This window comes from Diadema setosum, chromosome 3, assembly GCF_964275005.1.
Source record: "Diadema setosum chromosome 3, eeDiaSeto1, whole genome shotgun sequence".
In the NCBI taxonomy this organism is placed as follows: Eukaryota; Metazoa; Echinodermata; class Echinoidea; order Diadematoida; family Diadematidae; genus Diadema; species Diadema setosum.
The window spans coordinates 37,539,151-37,565,452 of record NC_092687.1 but is presented as its reverse complement, the minus strand read 5'-3'; the positions used below and the strand labels follow the sequence as shown (position 1 = coordinate 37,565,452).

Here is a 26,302-nt window from a genome sequence, read left to right as displayed (position 1 = left end):
GGGCATCACAATACATGTATCTTTAAAAAATACAAAATTTTGTTTAATCACGAGAATCATGATGTACAAGTTTCTTTTTTACTCTGCTGCGTGCCTTCAAATAGCTTGGTGTAATGTCTTTGCATGCAATGTGTAATGTTAATGTAATACATGTATTTCCTATTTCCTTTGTGTATAAATTTTTTCTATGTCTTTCTGCGCCAACAACATTATTTGAATCCGACCAAGTTGAAGACAAATGATTCACTGTAAGATTTTTAGCCCGAATTCACAAAGGTTGTACAATCCTACCATGGACAAAGACCGTAGTTTGTATGGGGCGCCAAGTGTCGCGTGGCCCATTTCGTTACGAAATGTAAACATTTTGTCGACGAAATGGTCACTTTGTCGCCGAAATTACTGATTTCGTAACGAAATAGGCTAAGCGACACTTGGCACCCCATACAAACCATGGACAAAGATTGTACTACCTTCGTGAATTCGGGCCTTTGTGGATGTAATATGGATGGTCTACTGGTGTAGTAATGATACACGTATCCTTCGTATGACTTTTTTTTTTTTTTTTTTTTTAAATCTAAACATTCCTGTGATCAAACAGCATGAGCGAGTGTGGAATATACTAGATGCAATCATATTGTCTTGGAGTGTATTTGTTTATGATTTTGACATAAATGAACAAATTTAGAATATATTTTTAATGCATTGCACCTGGAAATCTGTGCCATTGAAATATTTAAATCAGTGTGTTATATACAGGGCTGCCAACTCTCAATCATTGAGAGCAAGACTCACTCCTTTCTCACTCTAAAACTTTTATTTCATTTGCATGCATTTCTATTGATCTCACTCATTTTGACTCCGAAATTATAGCATTGGCCTATGGGAGTCTCACTCTCAAGTAGTTTCCAATGTTGGCAGCCCTGTATATACCACATACCTGGTACATACGTAGTACTACAGTACACGTATCAAAAACATGAGATACATCAGCCATTTCCACTGTAAATATGTATTACAACCCAAAGCTCACCTACTGGCATGAATTTTGAATTTAGAGAAGTGAAAACGAGACACAACAATGACAAACTGTTGCACACCTGTTACTTTAAAAATGTTTCTCATTTAATATAATGGAATTACATGTACCTTTACATTGTTCGCATAATCATACACCAAGCAATTTTGTTGTTGTTGTTGCTGTTGCTACCATTGTTGAACACTTGAAACTCCCTGACACATTTGATTTATATACACTCAAAACAGATAATGTGTGGGGAAAACAAAACACAATGAGAACAAAACAAATGAAAAAAAAAGTAGGCTTCATTCCAGACTTTCCAGACCTTTTTTCACCCATCGACAATGTCCCAAATAAACTGATAAAACGGCTGGATGAAGACTACCAATGAGACTGCAAATTTCCCCTGCAGGAGTTTTCCACAACAATACTTTTTGTTCATCCTCAAAAGAAAGAAAATAAATATCATTACTTGCTGGTCAATTTTCTGTTATGTTTAATGCATGTTTTGCTTGCCATAGTACATGTACATTATTGTGGAAACGTTGATGTTTAAAATGTCTACACCAGAAAATAACACCACTAACATAGTCAACTTTCATGGAACATCTTACCCATATAAGTACGTATCATGTCAAAGATTGATGCAGTTACAGTCTTTCACTACAGTTGCTCACTGCACAAACAAAATGACAATTTCAGAGAATCTCAACACTGTAAATAAGGGGCACTGGTTGTTAATGTTTCCAGTTAAAAAAGAAAAAAAAAATCTGTGCATATCCGAAGATATTATTGTCTCTAATATTGTTTCCATACAACATAATAGAAAAAAAAAAAGGTTGAATATAAATGGTCAATGCCTCTAAGTGAAAATTTGTCCACGAGCAGATTTACCACATTCAATATTTCTCAAAGTTGTGTCTAAATAGACCAATCAACAAACAATCTATAAAAATTTTGACATTTGTTCATATATCTCTCTCGACAGTGACAGCATTTGTCTATATAATCCAGTGTTATTTTGAACAATAGAACATCCTAAGTGACTCACTCTGTCAAAGTTTGACAGCTTTACGTATCGTGCCACCAAAATTCATATGAAAAAATAGAGCATTATCGTGAAATAGTCCACCACTCCATTCACTGTGGCAGTCTACTGAACACAGTCATGTATTCTTTTATGATACTCAAGGAATGCCCATTTGGAGGTTTACCAACACAATTTTCACATTTAACCAGTGGTTCCTCTCCCCTCCAATTCCCAGGGATATTCATTATAAAACAAATATGCTACCTGTGTGCTTGTCATGCATACATACAGGTTTATGTATATAATATCATGTTAATTGTATGCCTGCTACACTCACATCAGAAATACATGCTTGTTATTACTGCAGTTACTCCATTTCAATTGCATTAAAGGGGAAGGCTAGTAACTGATCAGTGGGAATCAGTGGAAATGCTGGGAGATGATTGTTCCAATCCTTATGGGATTCATTCTAGAGTTCATTGTTTATCTATTGTTGTGTGAAAATGATTTGCTTCAGAACGGTCTCATATTCAAGTAATGTGCATATTAATGCCCCGTCACTGACCAGGGACGCTAACCTGGAAGCATTAAACTGCACATTACTTGAATATGAGACCATTCTGAAGCAAATCATTTTCACACAACAATAGATATACAATGAACTCTTGAATGAATCCCATAAGGATTTGAACAATCATCTCCCAGCATTTCCACTGATTCCGACTGATCAGTTACTAGCCTTCCCCTTTAACGATTTAAACACCTCTGGGTACAAGTAGTTTATTTGAAAAAGTTTAACAAAAACACAAGTCATTAAAAGAGTTTTTAAAAGCACATAAAATAATACTGTATACAGCTTTCTTTAAATAAGAAAAAAAAAACTATGGGAATAAGGTATTGATAAAAAGTTTGAATTTGTAAAACCGCGTGCATAAAATTTGCCATGCAATGGCAGGGGCCAACATGACTGATACCCACACATCAATGGGCCTTTGCCAGTAACTTGGTATATAATTATGTACACAATCACACCCCTGAAAATGCATCAATTCAAAGTCAATTAGCAAAGTGTCCACTGTTCTACATTCCACATAAACTGTCTTCTGTTCAGACGTTATGACAGTTACAAATCCAAAAGTTCATTTTTTTTCCACAGACTATAACTGTTTATTCCCCCTAAGTGCTTGTTTGATGTCACTTGAAATATCAACTGCAGAAATTAATTTACACAAACAGAGTCAACCCGTTTTCCACCTTTGAATTACAATGGGGAAACTAGACAGAAAAATCTGTCTGTCCGGAGGAGTCTTTTATCATTTTTTGACATTGTCGCTCTCCTCCGTATAGGAGGGGATCCGTGAAGCCAGACGCAGTCTCCGCGGAACATCCCCGACGACCAGATACAGACCGATCTTTCGGTCAATGGGGGAAACATGCCGCAAAGGGCAAAACATAACATTAATCACCACAAGAGACTAAAATATCACCTTTAAAGACCTGGCAGAGTGGGGATATCATGGCGCGGGTAGGTTTACGCAGCGCACAATATATTCGAGAATCCCCGTTGACGAATCATGTACAGGTTAATGGCAGAATCATATCACAGATCTCTGAGTTAGTGCACAAACTGCCAAAAGAATCTCGACTCAAGTCGGCCGTTACTGACGAGCGTCGATGCACATATTCGTGGAATTGTGGCTTACGGGAGCCATTCACGGTTTTCGAATGTACCCGGTGGGCAGCAAATGAAGATAGATTTAATCGGACCACCCATGAATCACCACATTACAAGGTCTTTAATTATCCATTAGTTGACAAGCTGCACACAAAATTACACTCACAAACCGAGCTACAAAAAGATGGACCAAAAAAAAAAGACAATGATAATTGATACAGTGTATAAACCTTCCAAGACGGTACATTACTCTGTGAGACATGCATGTCAATTTCAGATACAACTTGATATAAAAATGAATTCAACGTAAATGAAATTGGCATTCAAAAGTGAAATAGTCACGCTACTTATAAAATGCTGGAAAAAAAAAATTCATAGAGTAATATATGCTACATAAGATTCTCTTTCTCTCTCTCTCTCTCTCTCACACACAATATTTCACACCCTCATATCCCCTCCAACATTCTTTTATTATCAATACTATGTACAAATAGAATGAAAGGATTCATAAATGATTTGTTTTGCTTTTTTTTTAAAGACAGAAATATACTCCCCGCAAATAAACCTCAGACGCCTGTTGTCGCATGAAATTCTTGATAGTCCCAAGGGCGACAGTTAGAAAGTCCAATATTCTAATTCGAAGAAACACATGATCCAATCGGTGAGTTGCTCAACATGGACATGACGTCGATGCGTAATCGTGCATTCCTAGTATGCACGACTGTTGTCACAACAAAGATAGATGTCTGTGTTTTTCAGTGCTCCAGTTTTGTGTGGGAGCTGCATCGTTCTTGTTCTGCTTTTTTTTTTCTTTACAACAGGTGTACAGTTTAGAAAGTGGAAAGTACATGTGTCTTAAATGTGACAGTTTTGCTATCTACTCTACATACGTCGACTTGATACGGCAATGCCCGATGTGGCACCTCAACGTGCGGCAGAAAGTTCTGGCCAGCGCTTTGAACATGAACATGTGGTGGGGACGCAACGTGGATTCACTTTATGTGCACCTTCTCTGCTTCCTGGATGGCGTTCCACGACGGTAAGACCGAGAAATGCTGATCATGCCGTGTCTCATTCTCTTCGATTGGACAGTCGACAGCAGCATTCCAAATTGTGCTTCTCGCTAAGAAAACTCGTTGGTGCCCTCGTCAGCCGGGGCTTGAACCCGCAACCTCCTATGGCAATGAGCTGTACTGCTGCACCACATGCATGTAATTTGTACCTAACCATTCTTCTAGTTGTCCACAAACAATCTTTAATCTACTCTCCCCTCCCTAAAAAAGGTGAAGGGTTATCGAGTTAAAACACAGACAAATACGTTCTGTATAGTTATCTTTTCAGTGCTGAAAGGTTGTATGTGTATTGCCGAGGAAAAAAAGGGGAAAATTTTACATAAGAGCAGTAGAAGGGAAGGCAGCTTGTAATGTGTCAGAGATGCTCTCGATAAGTACTCACTTGTAACGAAACAGAGACGTTTAAAGCGTCTGGTATACTCACAATCCAGCAAAGGCAGAAAGCTGGGATGTAATATATTAAGATGGGGGGGGGGGGCAATGGTAAACGTTCCGTTTACTTTCCTCTTTTTTCCGTCTCTACTTTCTTTTTCTTTTGGTGGTGGTGGGGCAGAGGTTTGGTGAGGTACGGTCACAAAAAGATGCTACAGGATCCATCGGTGATTGTCGAATTCGTGAGATCAAACACGTAAGTGCACTTTTAGATTTAATTGGTGCCAAAAGGATGGGGGGGGGGGATGATTTTGAGAATTTGGGACAAAGCACTGCCAAGTAAACCATTCTTGAACATCACGCAATGCATCAAAGATTTCCAGCTACCCTACTGTCTATCTGCTCAGCACAGGGTCATGTGCTAATAAGTACCGCTGAAGAGGTTTTGACGTCAAATGGACAACACACAATATCTACTGTCATGCAGTTTGGCACAGCACAGGATGCTGCTCCCAACAACACTGTGCAATACATGTATATATCCTACTGCTCTGCATCAAACTTGTATTTTCCATACACCCTAACCAAGATGGATAAACCTTGGCTCTGACCACACCTTGTCGACGTCCAAAAGGTTTTACAACAATGATCTTTGTACATGCAAAGGAAATATGGTTCCATACAAGATGAAACTCTATTCAAATTCCATGCCACTCCACTTCCCTGAACAGAGCATCTAATCTTTCTTCTCCTGCGACATATTGTACCATCACACCTGTCACCATTTGCGACTATTACGCTAGTACACGTGAAAGAACCAGCGGGATTAGCACTGCGACTTACAACCTTTCAGCACTGACCAACATGAGATAACATATTAGTAATAGACATGGTACATAAAATCTCATAAGATCAATTTTGTGAGAGACATGTGACAATAAAAGACATGGGAGTAAAAATGTGTTGTTGTTTTTTTGTTTCTTTTCGTCTTTTTTCCCCCTTCCTAATCTTCTTGTCTCCTGCTCAAAGAATTGTGCACTTCTTCCTTTTGTTCTTCTTTTTCTTGTTCATTGCATTCTTGCGCTCCTTCTGCATAGGGGGAGAAAAGGTAAGGAAGAAAAAAATAAAGAGCAAAATTATTCTCGGCATTGTCTCCCCAAAACCGATGTAATAATATCAACATGAATACAATCATAACCTTCTTAACTAACCAATTAATCTCACATACAGGTGACTCCCAGTAAAACAAAGCTGGGTCATACAGTTTCTTTCATTATCATGAAATTTTGTAAAAGCAGAAGAAATAAAGTACATGTACACGTACATACAGATATATTAAAGGTACAGTTTATCATTGGGAGCAGTGATTTAAAAAATGCTTGAGATATCAGATTTGATGCAGATGTTTATTGATCAGTTGTATCACAAAACATCCTATCATGTAAAAGTTTTGCAATAAAGCCTAAAATATAAGGAGATATCACTATTTTTCTCACTAAACCATAACTGTAGATGGTTTAGTCTAAAAACATTTTTATTGCAGTATAATTGTTAATATTTTGTATATTTAACAATTTACTTAACATTAATAATGATACTAATTCAACTTTTTTCATTGGTTGTTTCTATCCTTAACTCATATTTCAGAACTATTTTGAAGCACTATAGCTGGATTTTTGTTTCATCTGCAAATGGTAAATTATGCCTTTAATAGCAAAATTGGGACCTGAATCCTTAATTTATTGTTGGGAGCGAGGTGTGCGTGTGGGTGTGGGATCTTCACGAAAATAGAAACAAAGTGTGTTTGGATGGTAAACATATTTTAAGGAAAAACAGAAGGTCTAATTTAAACACCTCTGCAGATAATTGGGCCTATCCTATATGCCTGTGTCAGTGCAAACGCGCACATTTAGTACACAATCACATTAACAGAAATGATGTCAGCATATCTATCTGTAATGTGATTGGCCAAGGAGAGAGTCTTCTCCCCGGAGAAGATTTTCGAGTAATGCCTGTTAAAACGGGGCACTCGGCATTCAATCCGTGTTTATGGAATCTGCGGAATGTAAACGCGGGGTGATTCTTCGCTGGAGAACAGACGGAGATGTCTATTAAGACGGGGCTTTCGAGGAGCGAAAAGTTGGAGATGGCGACAGACTGGTATACTTACATCATTCCTGATCTCTCGTACGAGTGTGTAGAATGCGTCATCCTATAACGGTGTGGGAGAGATAAGGGAGGGACGAGTAGATTACATTAGTTGGAAGCAAATGAAAAGTTTTATCACAAAACGAGCTAATTCCCGTCTTCTCAAGTTGAGATATTTATGATTAAAGCTGGTAAAAAACAAAACAAAGAAAATAATGAAAAAAAATATAGGATATTTTCAATCATAACTTCTAGAATATTCCTTGTTATGTTACAAGTGAGGTATTACCAGTAAGGTTTTATATTGCTCTATCTGAAGATGGACTTTAAAAATGGCGCTTAGCTCATTTTGCAATAAAACTCTTCCAAATTCCACTCCTTCCTCGTTGATTCATCGAGACAAACTGGGGGCAAAGCAAACATGAATTGCAGCATTAAATTTTCACAAATTGGAGCTGATGGCCCTTTTTGCGGCATAAAATTATTGAACAGTGCCACTGGCATTCAATGCATACAGTGTAGACAAGAACTTTCACATGCAATTTGATTTCACAAATCTTGGCTCTCACAAATTGTTACAGCGAAATTGAAATGCATGCGAAATTTCTGGCTTTACAGCATAATATTCAAGAAAGCACCTGAGTCATATTGAGGAATGTCTTTCATGCATTTACAATATTCATACAAAGGTTATATATTCTATCTTTCATGAAACCAAGGAAAGTGGCGGAGTTTCAAAAGACGTTGTGTGTATTCACCAAATAGTAATGTCATAAATATTTTGCTTCATTAGCAGCACATTTGGCTGTGGTCCATAAGCAGCAAAAGTTTTTCTTCTGCACAATTAGAAAAGCATGTACAGAGCCCAGACCTCTGCCAAGCAGCTCATTTCCACCCACATTTTGATTTCCACCTGGTATTAAAGTCCTACATTCGTATCATCTGCATTATTCCTCGACCATGAAAACACACCCTTAGAATTTAGAATCACATTGATTTTATAGTTACAGTAGTTTTATCTGGTTCCTTATTGTGGAATCAAACACATACAGTATGCTTAAACTGGCCCTATTTCCCAACAATACAGAATCCTTTAAAAAAAAAAAAAAATTAAACACAACATCCTAAAATCTGAAGGTGGTCTGGATCACTACCGCCATTTTAAGACAGTCATCTCTTCCTTGTGTGATTATTAACTTTTTCATGAATTTTCATCCAAATCTGTCCATCACTTTTGGAGTGGCTTTGCAATTAAACAAACAAACCGCCACCAGCAAAAGCATAACCTCTTTGGCTAAGGTAATGATTGCCTTAAGAATGCTAAAATGATGAGTCAAATGAATGTTGCGTGTGCACAAGGTCACAAGAGGAACCATATCAGATTATTGCTACAGAGAGTCGAGTAAGAAATCCTCATGTTTGCAAACCAGTGACAGGAAGTGTTATTGTTGGCTCCAGAACAGAAACAAAAGTAGTGGATAAACAATCAGAATTGATGGAAAAACAACACTTTTGTTTTTTACTTCAGTCTGAGAGTCCCTGGAAAAAAAAATCATAACATTCAAGAAGATTGCATTTTGAGGATGTTTTTTTCTTCTTCAAGGTATTGAAAAAGCCATCACTGAGCATTTGTGTGTGTGTGCTCTGGACGCCATTCTTATAAATATGATAAGAAGCAATCAGCCAAAGAAATACGTGTATTAAATACTGTACAATACTACAAGTAAACCAATCTTTCAAATTGAAAGAAGAAGATTTTTCAGAAGTTGGTCCAGCATAAAAAAAAAGAAAGAAAGAAAGAAAAAAAAAACTATTGCTGCAACAAAATTTCCACTTTCAGATACTCCAAAAATCTAAAGAAAAAACCTGACAAAATATTATTAAGAAAAAGGGGGGGGGGGGCGGAAAATGTCAAAGAAAAGTACTCACCACGCCTTGTCTTGTCTTGGCTGAGGTTTCTATGTAAGGAATACCATAACTCTTGGCTAGCGTTGTGCCTTGTTTGCTAGTGACAGCCCAGTTTGGTAGATCTATTTTGTTTCCTACCACTGCAAACAGACAGATTAAAAAAAAAAAAAGAAAGAAAGAGAATAAATGAGAGAGAATTAGACATTAATGTACAATCACAAAATGACATCATAAATAATGAACAGTTGATAAATGCCTGGCATAAAAGGTAATATTTAATATAATAATAATAATAATAATAATAATAATAATAATAATAATAATAATAATAATAATAATAATAATAATAATAATAATAATAACAATACTAATAATAATAATAACAACAACAACAACAACAACAACAATAATGATAACAATTGCATTACTATGGTGCTTTATATAGGTGTTTTTAACTGGTGCTATTCATTCAAGAAAAATACTGGAAAAATACTAGAAAATGCAATAACATAAGGACAATCCAAGACCAAATTAGCTGTAAAGAAAAGAGGAAGAAAAAAAAAAATACATGTGATAGAAACATACAACTAACAATCAGAGAACAGTCCCTCAAAAGGATTCCAAATGTTATGAAGGTAGGCTGTGAGTCCAAAAGAAGTAGTGGGATTTTGAAACTTCTTCAAAATAGCATTCAAAACCCTCAGGATTGAAAATTCAATACATTCCCACCACCAAATATCATCATTATGTATCTCGGGTTAGCCAAGAACATATACGTAGAATACCGGTAACATTACAAAAGTACCTTTGATTCGAATTCTCCAGAATATTATCGGTATGTGGAGAGAATATATAATGCGTGTGTGTGTATCTGTGTGTGTGTGTGTGTGTCTGTCTGTCTGTCTGTCTGTATACATGTGTATTTGTGTGCACTGTAATACCTGTATTCAACATTTCCCACTGTCTCTATTTAAGAGAAATTGCTACATTCCTCTCTCATTTCAACCAATCATCTTTATTGTGTAATATTCCATGTATATTACAATGCAGCATCGGTACCAGCTACTGAAGACACTGTCTGTACACGGAGCAGTGATTTTACAAATGCTGAGTTATCACTTGATGCTGTGTGGGTCAGTTGTATCACAAAACATCCTACCATATAAAAATTTCACAATAAAGCCTAAAATATAAAGAGATATCACTATTTTCCCAGTATACCATAACTGTAGATAGGTTAAATTCTAGAAACAATATTATTAAAACTAATTTTCATATGTTGTATATTCAACATTTATTATACTGATTAACATTTTTATATTGGTTGTATCTATCCTTAACTCATATTTTAGAACTATTTTGAAGAACTAAAGCTGGGTCTTTCTTTCATCTGAAAATGGTAAATGATACCTTTAATAAAGTCATTGCCATTGATTGTCTTACATCTCATGACCTTGAGCTAGGTACATAAGTGAGTGTAAACACACTTCATTAGCAATCACCTGTGCAAAAAAAAAAAAAAAAAAAAAAGCCCATTTATGCCCCAATGCTCTCCAAGGCTGGGCTCTACTGTCTCACATTGGTGTAACCATAAAGAGAGAGAGAGAGAGAGAAAAAAGAAAGTCTATTGACATTCGGCAGATTCCACTGTCTAGAGCATTTCCTGTTTCATTGTTGCACACAAAATGTCATTCAATTACACACCAGATTTTTTTCTCTGTAAAATAGCACCAATTCCTTTCAAGGATAGAAAGAAAAAACAAAAACACTACCTGAAACACTCAGAATATAACCATCTTGCCAGGAAGGGTGTTTTTGTTTGTGTTTTTATTTATTTATTTATTTATTTATTTTATGGCCAGGGTACCTGCACCTTTTACACAAATAAATTCCATGAGTTTTTAACGACTTTTCCATGTATAATTTCAGAAATCAAGGCCCCTTTTTTCACACGGTAACTTCATAAGAACCTACGTAGTTAGTGTTCAATAAAATGAAAATAACTATCATATAAGTAGAGTCCATGTACGTATCATATGTAAGGCAACAGTGTGTATACTGTAGCTACCAACCCAACAATGTCTGTAGCTAACGAGTTAATGGTCTGATTTTACTTGCTGACATGTTAAAGGTTTGCTTTCAAAACAAAATTACATTGCAAGAAAAAAGAAGGTCACTAAAAGGCAAAATAAAGAATACAAATTCATAATTTTCCCTGACTTTTCCATGAAATATCTATAATTCTCACTTTTCCACGACTTTTCCAGGCCTGGTTAAAAAAAAAAAAAAACACATTCAAAATTCCACAACATTTCCTGCTTTTTCATGACTACAGGAACCCTGTTTTATTGATTTGCAGTATATGTATTCCTTCTGTAATACATAGAAAATGAATATTATCTTCCGGTTGGGAACTCATCAATACCCCAAATCACGTCGCCGTACATTTTCTTGGACATAACGTTTCATATGCTAGACCAGAGGGCTGATGCAAGATTAATATCATTGGTAGTGTTTATATTCGTATTTAATCTCTACAAACAGCTGCCAACAATAACATCCATTAAAATCGGAGTGATAAGAGAGAAATATCGGGAAGATACCTGCAGTCACTGTTGTGCATGCATAATAAATTGGCAAAAGTTAAGTCCCAAATAAGGGAGATCTTTGGGTATGGTTGAACACTCAAAAGTGAACCTAAGTGAACCAAAGCAAACTGTACCAGATTTGGAGCGTTTGAGTGCTCTGTGGAGAAAGCGTACCTCATGAGTTATTTTTGAGGGGGGGTCACACATTTTGTAACAAACGGGTCATTCACCTGCCGCACTTGAAATACTTACAGATGCCCTCAACTACGAGAATGAACTCTTTGCATTATTGGTTGCATTATGATGTATGTGCATGTTACAGTGTACATGCGTTCTTCACACGTGAACTTTTGGTATGCTTGTGGTACCCTTTTGGAGCACATCGGGAAGTAGTCCACTTTTGGCTTGGTTCAGTTCAGTACGGTACTCTTTAGGAGCGTTCGAGCGCTCCTTTGGCTCAGGTATGGTACGATTCAGTTTGCTTTAGAAAAGCGCTCAAATGCACCCTTTGTGTTTTTCTTTTCAAGATATGAAATGATATTGTTCAAAGTTTTCAGGAAGTCTTCTGCGTAAACCATTAGACTTGCCAGCTCTGTTTATAGATTACTGACTTAAATTTGTTTCTAGCTAAATGGCTAGAAAGAACATCGTAAGATCCAGTAGTGTGGAGAGGCCATAAGATGGAACGCTGGCCTGACTTGGCTATATTTCGCAATCCCCGTGATGATTTGGGCACACCCTTGTCAGCAATTTCTATCTATGCAGAAACATACACAGCCAAAGAATCTCCACTAGAGTCTACAATCAGCGAGCGTACGCTTCGATGCACATTTTCGATGATGCTAGCGTTCCTTTACGAGTCATTTTTTTTTTATTTCAATGTACACCAATGGACAGCGAATGGATATCGATTCAATCGGGCCACCCTTCTCTCAGTCTTTGTTTGTTTGGCTTTTTTTAGGGGGGCCCTTGAGGAAGCCTGAAGGAGACCTTGCAGAGACCTTGAGGAGGCCTTCAGGAGACCTCAAGGAGACCTTGAAGAGGCCTTGAGTAGGCCTTGGGGAGACCTTGAGGAGACCTTATTCGATACTCACAGACCATGGGCACCTCCTCCGCATCCTTCACCCTTTTGATCTGCTCGCGGTAGAGGTTGACGTCCTCAAACGACTTCTCGTTGTTGATCGCGAAGACGCAGAGGAACCCCTCCCCCGTCCTCATGTACTGGTCCCGCATTGCACTGTGGGTAGAGAGATGAGGCGGGAATCGTGAGAGAGACGAGGTGAATCATTATTATCATCATAATCACAATCATCATCATCATCATCATCATCATCATCATTACCATCACTATCATCATCATCACCATCACCATCATCATCACCATCATCACCTTTTTCTTCACCATCACCATCATCATCTTCAATATCAACCATCATCCCTACTACCTTCACTTTTTCTTTTTCATTATCGTCCCCTATCAATCTTCATCCATCTTTACTTTAAAGGGACTGTACAGTACTGGTTGAGGTGGGGATTCATGTTTTTTACATTCCTAAGTGAGATAATGAGAAACCTCTTATGAAATATGAAAGAGCATGTGATTTTAAGAAGGATTCAATATTTATTTGATGAAAATTGGTTTTCAAATGGCTGAGATATCCCCCCAAAAAAGTGATAATAATAAAAGGCGACAGGCCACAACTTTATTAGGATTTCTTTGTTTCACCTTGTTTTTGGATATCTCGGCCACTTCAAAACCGATTTTCATCAAATAAACTTTTGATACCCCCTAGAATTGCATGCTCTTTGACATCTCATAGAGTGGTTTCTGAATATCTCGCAAAATGTTAAAAGCTAAATCCTCACCTCGACCAGAACTGTACACACCCTTTAACTCCCTCATCTTTCGTACCATCAGCAGCAGCAGCATCACTATCATCATAACCTTCAAAATCTTCATTATCATCAAATGTCATCCCTACCATCTTTACTTTTTATCAAATCATCCTCCTCATTCTTTACCATCAATCACTTTCTTCCTATCAGTTGCCACATCTTTCTCCTTATCATCATCTACATCCACCATCTTCACTCCAACTGTCATATAAACTATTCCTCCTAACTTTTTTCATCATCATCATTATCATCATGATCATCATGTTAACCACCTTCATTAGCAACCATCAACCCAATTCCTTCACTTTTTCTCTTTCGTCATCTTCCTCATAATTCATTTGTCATCCTCTACACCATCAATTACCGCATCTTTCTTAACATCATTATCATCACCTACATCACCACCACCATCATTCCATCTGTAAAAGAAGCTATCGAATTCCTTCTGCAAGCTGTCTTTTTCATCATTATCCTAATTTCAATTCATGGTATAATGACACACATTTTTCCTCTATGCTCGAATGGACTATTTGGATTATTTGGAGTTTTTCCAGGCTAGGGTATATCTGTATTATGTACAAGGAGTTATACCCAGTAGTTGCCCATGACCAGTAGGCTAGTGGGCATGTCATTAGGCCCGTTCACACACAAGGGAAAAAGTGCGATTTAAAAATCGATTTTCTTATCGCGATCAAAATTTCGAAATTTTTTCCAGTGTGGACAGAAAAATCTCACTAATTACCGCGATCCTTATCGCGATCCAACTCGCACTATTAGTGCGATTTTTCAGAATAATCGTGATTATTTTGCCAAGCGTCGTGTGTGTGAGCGCGATCGAGATTCGGAAATCGGTATTTTTAATCCCATCGTTCGTAGCGCGTGCGAAACTCTATTGGGACTGCGGGGTCAGTCTTCGGTCGTGCAAGATTCGCGCATGCGCAGTTTGGCCACTGATCGTTCTTTCCTTGCTGCGAAGTGCGATTTTTCCCTGTGTATGAACGGTCGGAAAAAAAAATCGAAATATGGATCGCGATTGAAATTTCGATTTTCGTTGTTTGTGAACGGGCCTAATGTATAGGTAGGACCCATTTTATCTTCACATCATTCGGGTAGTGATGTGGCTTATAGTCTGCAGCATGTCTGCATTGCAAATGAAATTGCCCGGGTTTGATTCCCATTGAGTCTAGCTGAACAATATTGTGTGTAATCATGCTGTCCCCGCTTGTACGATGCAAAAACAACCTGTCCCGCGGATAGAATATTGAATGGAGGACCCTTGAGTGCGAGAACGTCACAACTCATGAATGCACAAGTTCCCAATTCCCACTTCACTCCTTCCCATAAAAGCAGAGTGCTAACCCGGTGAAGTGGTACACCCCAGATACCCACAACTAAAAACGGTAGAATTATGTCGACCCCTCGTGGTTCGCCCCAGGTGACTAGCCAAAGTTGGCAAATGTTATCAACCAGGCACACTGTGGCATACATGAAGAAGAAGATCATCATTGTTACTGCTGCCAAAGGAGGTTATGTTTTTGTCAGCGTTGGTTTGTTTGTCTGTCTGTCTGCTCGCAAAATAACTCAAAAACTTGTGAACAGATTTGGATGAAACTTACAGGAAAAGTCATCATCATCATCATCACCATCCTAATCCTCATCATCACCATCATCATCACCATTACCATCATCATCATCATCATCATCACCATCATCATCATCGTCATCACCATCATCATCATCATCATTATCATCATCATCTCAACTACCATTTTGATGACTTTCATCATCATCATCACAAACATCACAATCATAAGTTCCCATCTCACTATTGTGTACTATCATCATCATCATCATCATCTGTGTCCTCATAGTCTAAAATTGGTACAATCACTCTGGACAGCCCATTGACCAACCTGTACTCTTCTTGACCGGCGGTGTCAAGGATGTCCAGCAAACACGTCTCGCCATCGATGACCACCTGTTTTCTGTAGGAATCCTCTGCAGGAGGGAAGGAAAGAGAGATGGGGAGTAAGGATACAATGTAAAACCTCCGAGCTCAACCCTTTGTGTGCTTTGCGTGGAAAACCCCATAGCATTGCACACACTGTCCAAAGCCCCTGGCATAGAAGGGGTTAATAATTAAGGTGATCAGTGCCAAAATTGTGCAGAAGATGACAAAAGCATGAAACTTCTCACAGAGATTTTGTATAAAGGGAACTCGTGCCAATGTGGACACCCCTGGTATGGCCACAGTTGGTAGGTCACACCCATTTGACCTGCCTGGTTTGTGAAGCAAACCTCACTACTTAAAAACTGGTACAACGTGCAGAGGAAGTGCACTTCTCATGCTTACAACTAGATAACAAAATACTGATGAGCTTTGAGGTATTATCAGATGTTGCTATGGAAACTCATCATTGCAACTCTCAGCAATATAACACCTTTTTTATGACATGAGCAACTGATATTTTATCCAACTCTCTCAGTTCAGTCTCTTTTTTTTTTTTTTTGGTCTCTCTTCTTTAGTCCATACTTTGGAACTTTGGAACTTGGAGAACACAAAATGAGGTTACAAAGTTCTCTGTTGGGAAAGGAAATCACATGGATTTGTAAAACCAGGGGCAGATCCAAGAATTCTGTAAAGGGGGGGGGGGGGGCGGGGGGGCGGGAGGGCCTTTACATTATTAAAGGGGGCGCATGTACCCCCCTTCCATTTTTTTCATTTTATTTCTTTTGTTTTGATAAGAAATAAGGGGGGGGCACGTGCCTGGTGCACCCCATCCTGGATCCGCTACTGGATTAACCCATTTCAGTATTACACAAACACTTTCTTGACAATGCCAATATGTTGAAATCTTCGTGTTTTGTTTCATGTTGGCGACACTTACGTGTCAAGTGCCCTTGAAAGACCAAAACAAAAACAAACCAAAAATTAGTGAGAGCTACAATGTATGCAGGGAGACAGATGTAGGGAATTAAAATAGTATTTTGGCTCTTTCCCCTCTCTCAACTTCAGCAGCGTGGATTTAATTGGCACAGGCATGGCTCTGTCTATCTGCTCTTGCGTCAAAGCAGACGCGAGCGTGCCAATTTCTAATTCAAAGCAGATATAAGGAGATGACCTCAACTCCGAGCATATGTCTTTAAAACTGCAATCTCCTCATTGTCTGAAGGGTTGGATTGTAATCGCTGCCAGATTGCATCCTTACGCACGTCGACTTCTCATTGGCTGCAGAAACAAGGAGCTGTTTCAGATCAGCACAGAACTCATTAGTAACATATAAACAAACTCCATTATCAATATCATTACTAGTACCTACTACTATGATTTCCTACACATGCTACAGGTTGTACATTTACATGTTTTGAAACATTTGTTAAGTGGTCAATCTAGCAGTCTACGTGTATGTTTGCTTTAATATTTCACTCTTCTCTAGTCTATCTATCTCTCCCACTTTCTCTCTCTCTGTCCATATATTCTATTTTCTCTCTCTTTCTCTCTACTTTTATATCTGCATCTCTTTCTTTCAAACTATCCACTATATCTCTCTCTCTACAAGTTTCTTTCAATCAATCTTGAATGATTGACACTCTTGGAAGGATATCAAAAAGATGAGACAGAAATCATTTCATCACAAAGCCACACAAAATAATGATAATAATCCCACGATGATGATAATGATAATCATCAGCATCATCATAACAATAACAACAACAACAAATAACAATAACAATGATAATAATAATAATAATAATAATAATAGCAATAATAATAACAATAATAATAATAACAAAAATGATGATGATAATAATAATAATAATAATAATAATAATAATAATAACAATAATAATAATAATAATAATAATAATAATAATAAAAATAATAATACCAATGGTAAAAAACAAACCAAACAAACAAAAAGCCAAGATGAATAAGATTTTAAATTCCCCTTCCAGCAACCCCCCCCCCCCCTCCCATGGAGTTTTGTCTCCTCTCAGCTTAACTCTTATCCCTCTCTAATGCATAATTCTGCATTAAAGGTCGCAGATGCGGCATGCCACCTGGAATCCACGGCAGTCAACTGATCCAATCTTATACGCACTTCTGCAGGTGTCTTACAAAACCACTGAAGTTAAAACTGCATGGAAAGCGCGAGGCTGTGCAAGCAATGGAACTCTGAAGACACATCTGCCCCATGCGTGAGCATGTGAATCCGCCATCATGGATAGCCCTCTACCCACCTCAGGTCTATGACGATTCGTGCCTCTATATCTACTGAAGACTGCACAGGGCAGCGTGCCAAGCACCACTGACCAAAGAGGTAGCATTCTTGTCCTTTGGGACTATTAAAGCAAGATGGCGAATGAAAGTGCCTTTTTGTTTTCTGTCCACTTATGCCTTTGAGGGATTTCTAGCTCTTTGAGGATACTTACAATGTATACACACATTGATTACTGTATAAGCTGTTATTTTCACGAGGGTTTAATTTTCGTGAATTTCACGAATCACTGTTGGATCGCGAATTTAACAACACACAAAAATATCTCGAATTGACAGACGTTACACAAGCGCACTTATGATACAGTAGCCTCGGAGTCAAACTCGCGAAAACAACATCCCGCGTAATTGTTTGTGACCTCCTCATTCGCGAAAATATCTGTACGCAAAAATAACAGCTTTCGTAGTTCACACTGAAATATTTCTGTAATTTGCATTTGTTCAGTTGCTTTCTATTTTGTCTTGCCATATCAGTCAATCTTAACTGTAGTCCCACCAATATATATCTGTGTGGGGTAATGTATCTAAGACTTTGGGATCTATCAAAAGCATACTGTATAATTTGCATAAATTTACAACATATAATGGTCATGCATTTATCTTGGCCTGAAACAACTGAAACAACCTACATAGCAATAGCCTCAACATTCTTGTAACATAATTCAAGATACATTTTTGTATGCGTTTTTCTTCACAACATGCAGTGATATCACAAGCTGTCCAACCTACTCGCACCACAAATTAGGATTGAGTGTGTATGAGGCGACAGACGAGTAGGGCAATTGAGGCCTATGTTTGTTTTATGCAAGCCCTCTGAATAATTGAAATTTTGTATCAATTTGCCCTTGTGATATCTCGGCTCTACGAAACAACAACCAAAACACCTGTTCTAAATTCAATTTAAATTTGACTGGCTGGCCGAGGCATTCTCTAATTGCCCTGTTGAGGGAGCCCCACATGTATTAGATTCATGTATCGCAATACAATTGCAATACAATTATGGATCAAACATCATAAACCACACATGTCAACTGTGAGAGCATTCTCGTCTCTCAAATGTAATATATGGATTTTTTTTTAATTTTTTATAGAATTTCCTGCTTGAAATTCTTGAAATACACTCAAATATAAGAGCTACGAAGCTCAAGCTTTTCCCTTATATGTCCATTTATGCTTCTCTTATTAGAACAACAAATGAATTATGGATCTCCATTCAACCCCCACCCCCCCCCCCAAAAAAAAAGGAATCTCCTGTCACAGCTGATGCTCCAGCATGCTATTATAAGTACCTGAGAATGTTGCTAGAGACATATCCATTGTTACTTGTAGGGGAGGACAGCTTGGTTTAAAAAGCACACATCATTCAATTATGTACATGTACTGTATGTTGATACAATTAGCTCTCCATACCTCCGCCTTTTGCCCTGTATTCATCTCCCTCTCTCTCCCCCTCTTAAAGGGAACACAAACCCAAAGAGCAATGTGGATTGAGTAAAAGCATTAACACTTAGTAGAACACATCAGTGAAAGTTTGAGGAAAATCGGACAATCGACGCAAAAGTTATGAATTTTTAAAGTTTTGGTGTTGGGACCGCTGGATGAGACTAGTAGAGGTTATGACGTATGAGTGGACAACAATATAAGGAAAATATAAAAGGAATTCCACAAAAATTAACTTTTCTAGCAAAATGAAAGAGTACTTGACTAACCGCTTTCAGAAAGCAGGGGGAATAAGTGCTACCCCTAACATATGTCAGTATCAAGCTGATGGAATGTGTGATTTTCATGAAAAATGAATTTTTACTGAATTCCCTTTATATTTTCTTTATATTGTAGTCCACTCATACGTCATAACCTCTAACTTTTGCATCGATTGTTCGATTTTCCTCAAACTTTCATTGATGTGTTCTACTAATGTTGCTGCTTTCACTCAATCCAACTTGCTCTCTGGGATTGCGTTCCCTTTGATTCCTACCTCCGTTCTCCTATATTTCAGGATCTTTCATTTTTCCATCTCTCTCAAGCAATCTCCATCTTCTCCATTATCTTTCCCAATTCCCTTCATCTATCTCTTTCTTTTTCTATCTTTCTCTGGCAATATCTATCTCTTTCTCTCTCTTTATTATCTTTCTATTAACATCTTTATCTCTCATTAGATCAATCCTTTGTGCTACAAATGTCAATCTCTATCTACTTTTCTTCACATATAATATATATCTGTCTGTCTCTCCCACCTCCTCTCTCTATCTCTCCTTTCTATCTTTCTCACACCTTCTATCACTCTCCCTCTCCTCATCCCATTTTCCCAATCTATTTTTCTACCGCTCTGTCACTATGTCTGTATGTATCTCCCTTCCCCCCTCTCTTCTATGACTTGTATCTATAGCTGTCTCTTTCTCTGAACTATATGTCTCTCTTTATATCTTTCTCTATCTCTCTCTTTAATTCTCCACCTTTTCTCTTTTCTAAACTATATGTCTCTCTTTATATCTTTCTCTATCTCTCTCTGTCATTCTTCACATTTTCCCTTGTCCCTCCTCCTCCCGTTCACAATATATCACCGTCTTTAATTATCTCACACCCTACTAGCTGCAGAGCTGTTGCAGAATATGATGTTCCAACAAAAAGGAAAAAAACAAAACAAAACACAAAACACACACACAGGGTGCCTGCTAAAAATAACCAGCAAAGTACAGCATGACTTCACGCTCGAAGGACAGCCAGAGCAGTAGAGTTTACTGCACCACCGGGTCCCTCCTGCCTTCTGATAAATCATTGGTCGATTACGGTCTGTCCGATCTTGACACTAAATTGCTTCCCACGCTGCCGCCGGTCGTCGCGTATTATGAAAGTGAAACATGAAGTCATTTGCAGGCTACACAGATTTAGCGGTCATACTAGACACCAACACAACAGACACACACAAACACTATAGACTGCACTTTAGAAAATTAAAAGAATGGCAAAAAAAACTAGAAATGTCGCTATGGCGACTGATGCCTCCGCCATAATGCATGATTGTCCCAATAGGCGTATAGTACAATGTCTTCACAATGTGTGATCCATGACAGTTTCACATATCTGGCAAAATATTGAAATGACAGGTTTGTCAGAAATGTCTTGAACTGGGTTTGCTATAATTTTCTAAGAGTGCAGGTACACATACTTGGGGAATTTTGGGAAAGTTTATGCAATGAGTAATTTCCAAGGTACGAAGAAAGAGTGTGATGACGGTACAAAACAGATTTTTTTTTTTTTTTTTTTTTGGGGGAGGGGGGGCATTGAAACCTGGCCTTTGACCCTTAACCTTTGACCTTCTGGCTAGAAATTTCCCGGAAAATCTCCATTAGGTAATGCATTTATGTATTAAGTTTTGAAACTAATAATGCAATCATTGCATATACTAGTATATGAGGGAAATAGTAAAATTTTGAGGAGTTGACCTTGACCTTTGACCCCTGACTATTGACCCATGACCCCTAAATTCCCTAGATAATCCCTGCCAGACAGTACATGCATATGTACCAAGTTCCACGAAGATACATTGAAGCATTTGAGAGAAAAGTAATATTGCAACATTTTCACCTAACCTTTGACCTTTTGACCTTTGGCCTTATGACATGAAACTCTCTCTGGAGAATCTTTACGCAGTAGTACATGTCCACACCAAGTTTCAAGAAAATACCTTCGGGCATTGCATAGATATGGGGGAAATTGCAACATTTGTAGCATTTGACCTTGACCTTTTGACCTTTGACCTCTTGCCATTGTCACTAAAATCTACTCTACTAATTGTCCCATCATACATCATCCTTGGACCAAGTTTGGTGAAAGCTGCTTCATCTAGTTTTGAGTTATCACGTAAACAGATAAATTTTAGGATTTGACCTTGATCTTTGACCTTTGACCTCTGTCCGATTTCACTGAAAAACTAATGAAGTAATTGTCCCATCATACATCATCCTCCAACAAAGTTTGGTGAAATTTGCTCCATCCAGTCTTGAGTTATCGCGTAAACGGATACAATTTCATGATTTGACCTTGACCTTTGACCTTCAGCCGATTTCACCCAAAATCTAATCAAATAATTGCCCTATCATACTTCATACTTGGACCAAGTTTGGTAAAATTCCAGTAAATATTACTCAAGTTATCGCGTAAACGAAAGCGGACGGACGTACGTACGGACGTACGGACGTACAGACGTACGGACGTACAGACGTACGGACGTACGGACGTACGGACGGACGGACGGACGGACAACCCGAAAACATAATGCCTCCGGCACCACTTCGTGGCGGAGGCATAAAAAAAAAAAAAATGGATGAAATTTGAGGGGATGAGGCTAGCACGTCAACTGTATGATCGATGCATCAGAAGAGGACACCGATTCATGGTGGACAAATATTCAGGCAGCATCGGTGTCTCTGAGTAAGGTCTACACATACTCGTGCATTATACATACTTTGCTATGTGATGATAAACACATCCCTAGGTGTTCTTTCGTGTGCTCGTACCACGAGACAAGGAGGGGAAAAAAACCCAAGGTACGTCGTCAATCCTCTCTAATTGAAGTAATGTTGATGGCGCTTTTGATGGTCGTTAAAAGCCGTTTGCGTCCACAGATAATGCCGCCTGATTATTTTTCCGACCCTTACGCATTAGAAGCGAGGATCTTCTCTATAATATTCCACGCAGTCGGTAAAATGCCAGGAGTGAAAATTCAAGAGAGCACTAAATGGCAAAGCTTCCACGGCCACCCCCCCCCCCCGAAAAAAAAAGACATTTGTGATGCACTTTTCGCCCAAAGGGGGGAGGCATCAGCAACAGAAAGTCGTTAAAGAGTTCATTCACAGAAGACTTTCTTCTATCAAAGCTGAGTATATCAGCAGATTGGGTATGAAAAAAACAAAACTGATTTGTAATATATGGATATACTGAAAATGGCATCTGCTAATAAAGTTTGATGGATATAAAAAGCCACGCCTACCAACTCAGAAGCTGAAAAGAAATATTTTGATTGGACAAATTGGAGTGAATTCAGCAGAGTAAAGGCTTAAATTGTTTTTTTAATAGATCATTATCTATCTCCAATGCTCACCAAAATATAAGATGTTACAAAAAATATACATGCAGGTGGAGAAAAAAATATTTAATCCTCAGCAACTACGAATCAAAATGGTTTATTATCAAACAAAACCAGTTGGTTACTATGAGAAGGACTTTGACGTATAGCAATGGTGACCACATTTGACATTTAAACTGAAAGTAAATATCCTTAAAGTTGAGGACTTTTTCTGTCAATCACCTGAAAGGGGAAGCGATCGGGTTCTTGCTCAGTTGACAATAACAAACATTTGATAATTGGTAGATTAACTTTGCGAATAAAAACTTTGATATGCACTGTTTGGTATGACTGATGATTACAATTTGATTTGGTTTGATTTGGTTTGATTTGATTTGATTTGAATTGATTTTTCTTTCCCATGAGTGCTACAGAAGCATTGTATGCCCATGAACAAGCAAGCAAGCAACCATTTACAGTACAGCTGCACAAAAATTTTTGAAGTGGTTTGAATTTTTCTCAAGGTTTGCACATGTTTTTCACATTTGATTACAATAACTATTTTGAGTATGTTGCCAATTCTGGAGGATGTTGGATAGCATGTTGCCCACTTTTGAGAATGTTGCAGAAGAATTTGAGGATGTTCATACAGCGACATGCTCAAACCCCTCGAGGACTACCTCCGTTTATGTCAGTGATATACATAAGCCTAGTCAATTGTCCTGAAATCTCTACCACTCTGCGAGTTAGATTTTACTCTAATCATCTTATTCAAACCATCTTGACCACATTGTGAAATTGCACTCAAATGAACGAGTGGTGCTACATAAACTTGTAATCAACACTTTTGACGTCAAACAAACTGTCTTACCTATCGTTGGATCGTACTCATCTACAAAACTGTATGGGGGGAAAAGAGAAAGAAAGAGAAAAAAATAAAGAGACCATGTCAGTATATGATCTTTATAGTCAGTAAAGCAGACAATCAACATTTACAACACATTCTCTACCTACCTACAAGAGCCTGGTAGTTAAAATCCAAAGACAATATTGATGTCCTCTCCTTATAATCATATGATCAGCTGAAGGATTTAAAGTGTCAGGAAGAACTAGCTAAACTTGATCTCCAAGGTACATTACTGATCTTTGTTAAGTCTTTTTCGCTGCCCCTACTTATCTAAAAACTTCACTGATCTATTGCTTAAGTTACACTAAAGATTTCAACTGAAAATTAGTTTGTTACCACATTGAAATATCTTGTATGTGAACTTGCCCCCCCCCCCACACTAAAAAAAAAAATAAATAAAGAATAGTAATAATTCAGAGAGAAAGGATACAGAAATATTAAGAGTTTTATCTTGATTTACAGTACGAGAGAGTCAAATGTTCTGCTTCTTCATGTTAACCACGTAAAGTCAAAGATCATAAAAGGAAGAAAAATACATGTAAAGTCAACTTTGGCAATACAACGTATAACCTCAAAGTTTTGTTTGTACTTTCAGTCCTGTTTGTAAGTATCTTCCTTGTAATGAAGTTGGGCAAATCAAACAGCATAAATAGCATCTGCAGAATTCATATCTGCCAATCCCCCCCCCCCTAAAAAAAAAAAAAAAAATCCTGACATTCTGTAGCTTTTATGATGATGTATCACTTTTCATTCATTCATTCATTCATTCATTCATTCATTCATTTCCACAGGGTAAATAAAAATACATACAAACAAACATTACAATGAGCGCAACTTACATCATGCAAGATGCAATAAACATATAACACGTGAGGGAATCAACAATAGGCCATAATAGCCTTTCAAAGGCTGATCCCTGACAATTAAAAATGGTACAATTGTTAATAACGATCAAATAATAAAACATTACAGAATACATTGGACTATACAGATGACAAAAACATCACAATAAACAAGTGATTAGGCAAGCAATGTATCTAACTCATTCATGCATGCGTCAAACAAGATTACTGAATCAAAAAAAAATTGTTTATACTTTCTTTTAAAAGATGAAAGGGTAAGACTAATGGTACTTTTAATGTTGTCTGGTATTGTAAGTTATTCCACAAAAGAGAGCCAGCATACCTTATACATTGTAGTACATCTAGAAGCATTGTGTTTATAAAATGGGATATATAACTTATTACTTTGACAAGTACTGTATACAACTCGAGTATTGTTTTCAATGAAGCCGTTGTCAAAAAATTTTGGCAAGATATTGTTGATATAGGAATATGCGAATGTGCAGGTAACAAATTTGTTCATTTCATACACAGATAACAATTTTAGCTTTTTAAACACACAAGTTCTGCATGTTACTTACTGGTTCTGAATAAGTTGTATCGTCAGGGCACTCTTCCCAACACCTCCAGCTGTGGAAGAAAAGCAGAGACAAGAGAGAACACATTTTAGTTGAGTGGTGGGAAGCCTGGTATACATAGATTACTACACGTATGCATATTTTGCTGCAGACTGCATAGTATAGACATGTATGCACACAAGCACATGAAAATATAAAGCACCGACATCAGTTTTTATGCATGGGACTAATAACGTACATCATAATTGAAGTACAAACACTAATGTATGTATGTGGGACTATTATGCCGCATAAGCATTTCTATTTTTGGAGGAATATGAAGAAGTTGCAACTTTGATTTCTGAAAGTGACTTCAGACTCGAGAAACTTTTTTGCCAGAATCTATATGAAGAATGTACAACTTCTAATGTTTCTTCTGTCAAGAAGGCATACAAAACACAATAATGAAAATTAATTTTGGTGGTGTTTCTACTTTTATTCATCTTTTCAATTTTTGAGGAGCATGGGGAGGTTGGATGAAAGGGCATGTATGGGTACCTTGTTTGCTATATTCAATAATAATATTAGTCTGCAGATCAAATAGAGATACGTAACAAGCGTGAAATACGCTACATAAAAAAAAAAAACTGCTATTATTATTATTATCATTCAACAATGAAAGAAGGAGGGCATTCCCTGAAACCCATTGTTAATGTGATTGATGAGGTCTCTAGCTATCCTGTATTGAAGCAGCTGATGAGGAGAGAATACTACACAACCCCCCTGGAGGTCTGTACATACCACATCTCATCCAATCCACATCTTTGAATCAAAACAATATTTTCTTTCATTCATTCTTTCAGCGAGTCCCCCCCCCCCCCCCCCCCCCCCCCCCCCCCCCCCCCCGCCAAAGAATCCTCTTTCTCTTTGCTACCATAACCGGC

General features: G+C 37.8%; 1 protein-coding gene across 1 annotated transcript; it reads right to left on the bottom strand.

Moving 5' to 3' along the window:
- Nucleotides 1-2,786: 2,786 nt before the first annotated feature.
- On the bottom strand, nucleotides 2,787-24,803 carry LOC140246834 (GTPase KRas-like). Its single transcript, XM_072326163.1, has 7 exons — nucleotides 24,799-24,803; nucleotides 23,924-23,952; nucleotides 15,622-15,706; nucleotides 12,907-13,049; nucleotides 9,246-9,364; nucleotides 7,339-7,380; nucleotides 2,787-6,257 (listed from the first exon to the last, which is right to left on the bottom strand). The coding sequence occupies exons 1-7, from the start codon at nucleotides 24,801-24,803 to the stop codon at nucleotides 6,192-6,194; spliced, it is 489 nt and encodes a 162-aa protein (XP_072182264.1). The 3' UTR covers nucleotides 2,787-6,191.
- Nucleotides 24,804-26,302: the final 1,499 nt, after the last annotated feature.

Coding starts and splice junctions, on each gene's coding strand:
- LOC140246834 (XM_072326163.1), bottom strand. Junction 13,050..15,621: donor GCCGGTCAAGAAGAGTACAG/GTTGGTCAATGG, acceptor CTCTACCCACAG/TGCAATGCGGGACCAGTACA. Junction 7,381..9,245: donor CCAAGACAAGACAAGGCGTG/GTGAGTACTTTT, acceptor ACACCGTTATAG/GATGACGCATTCTACACACT.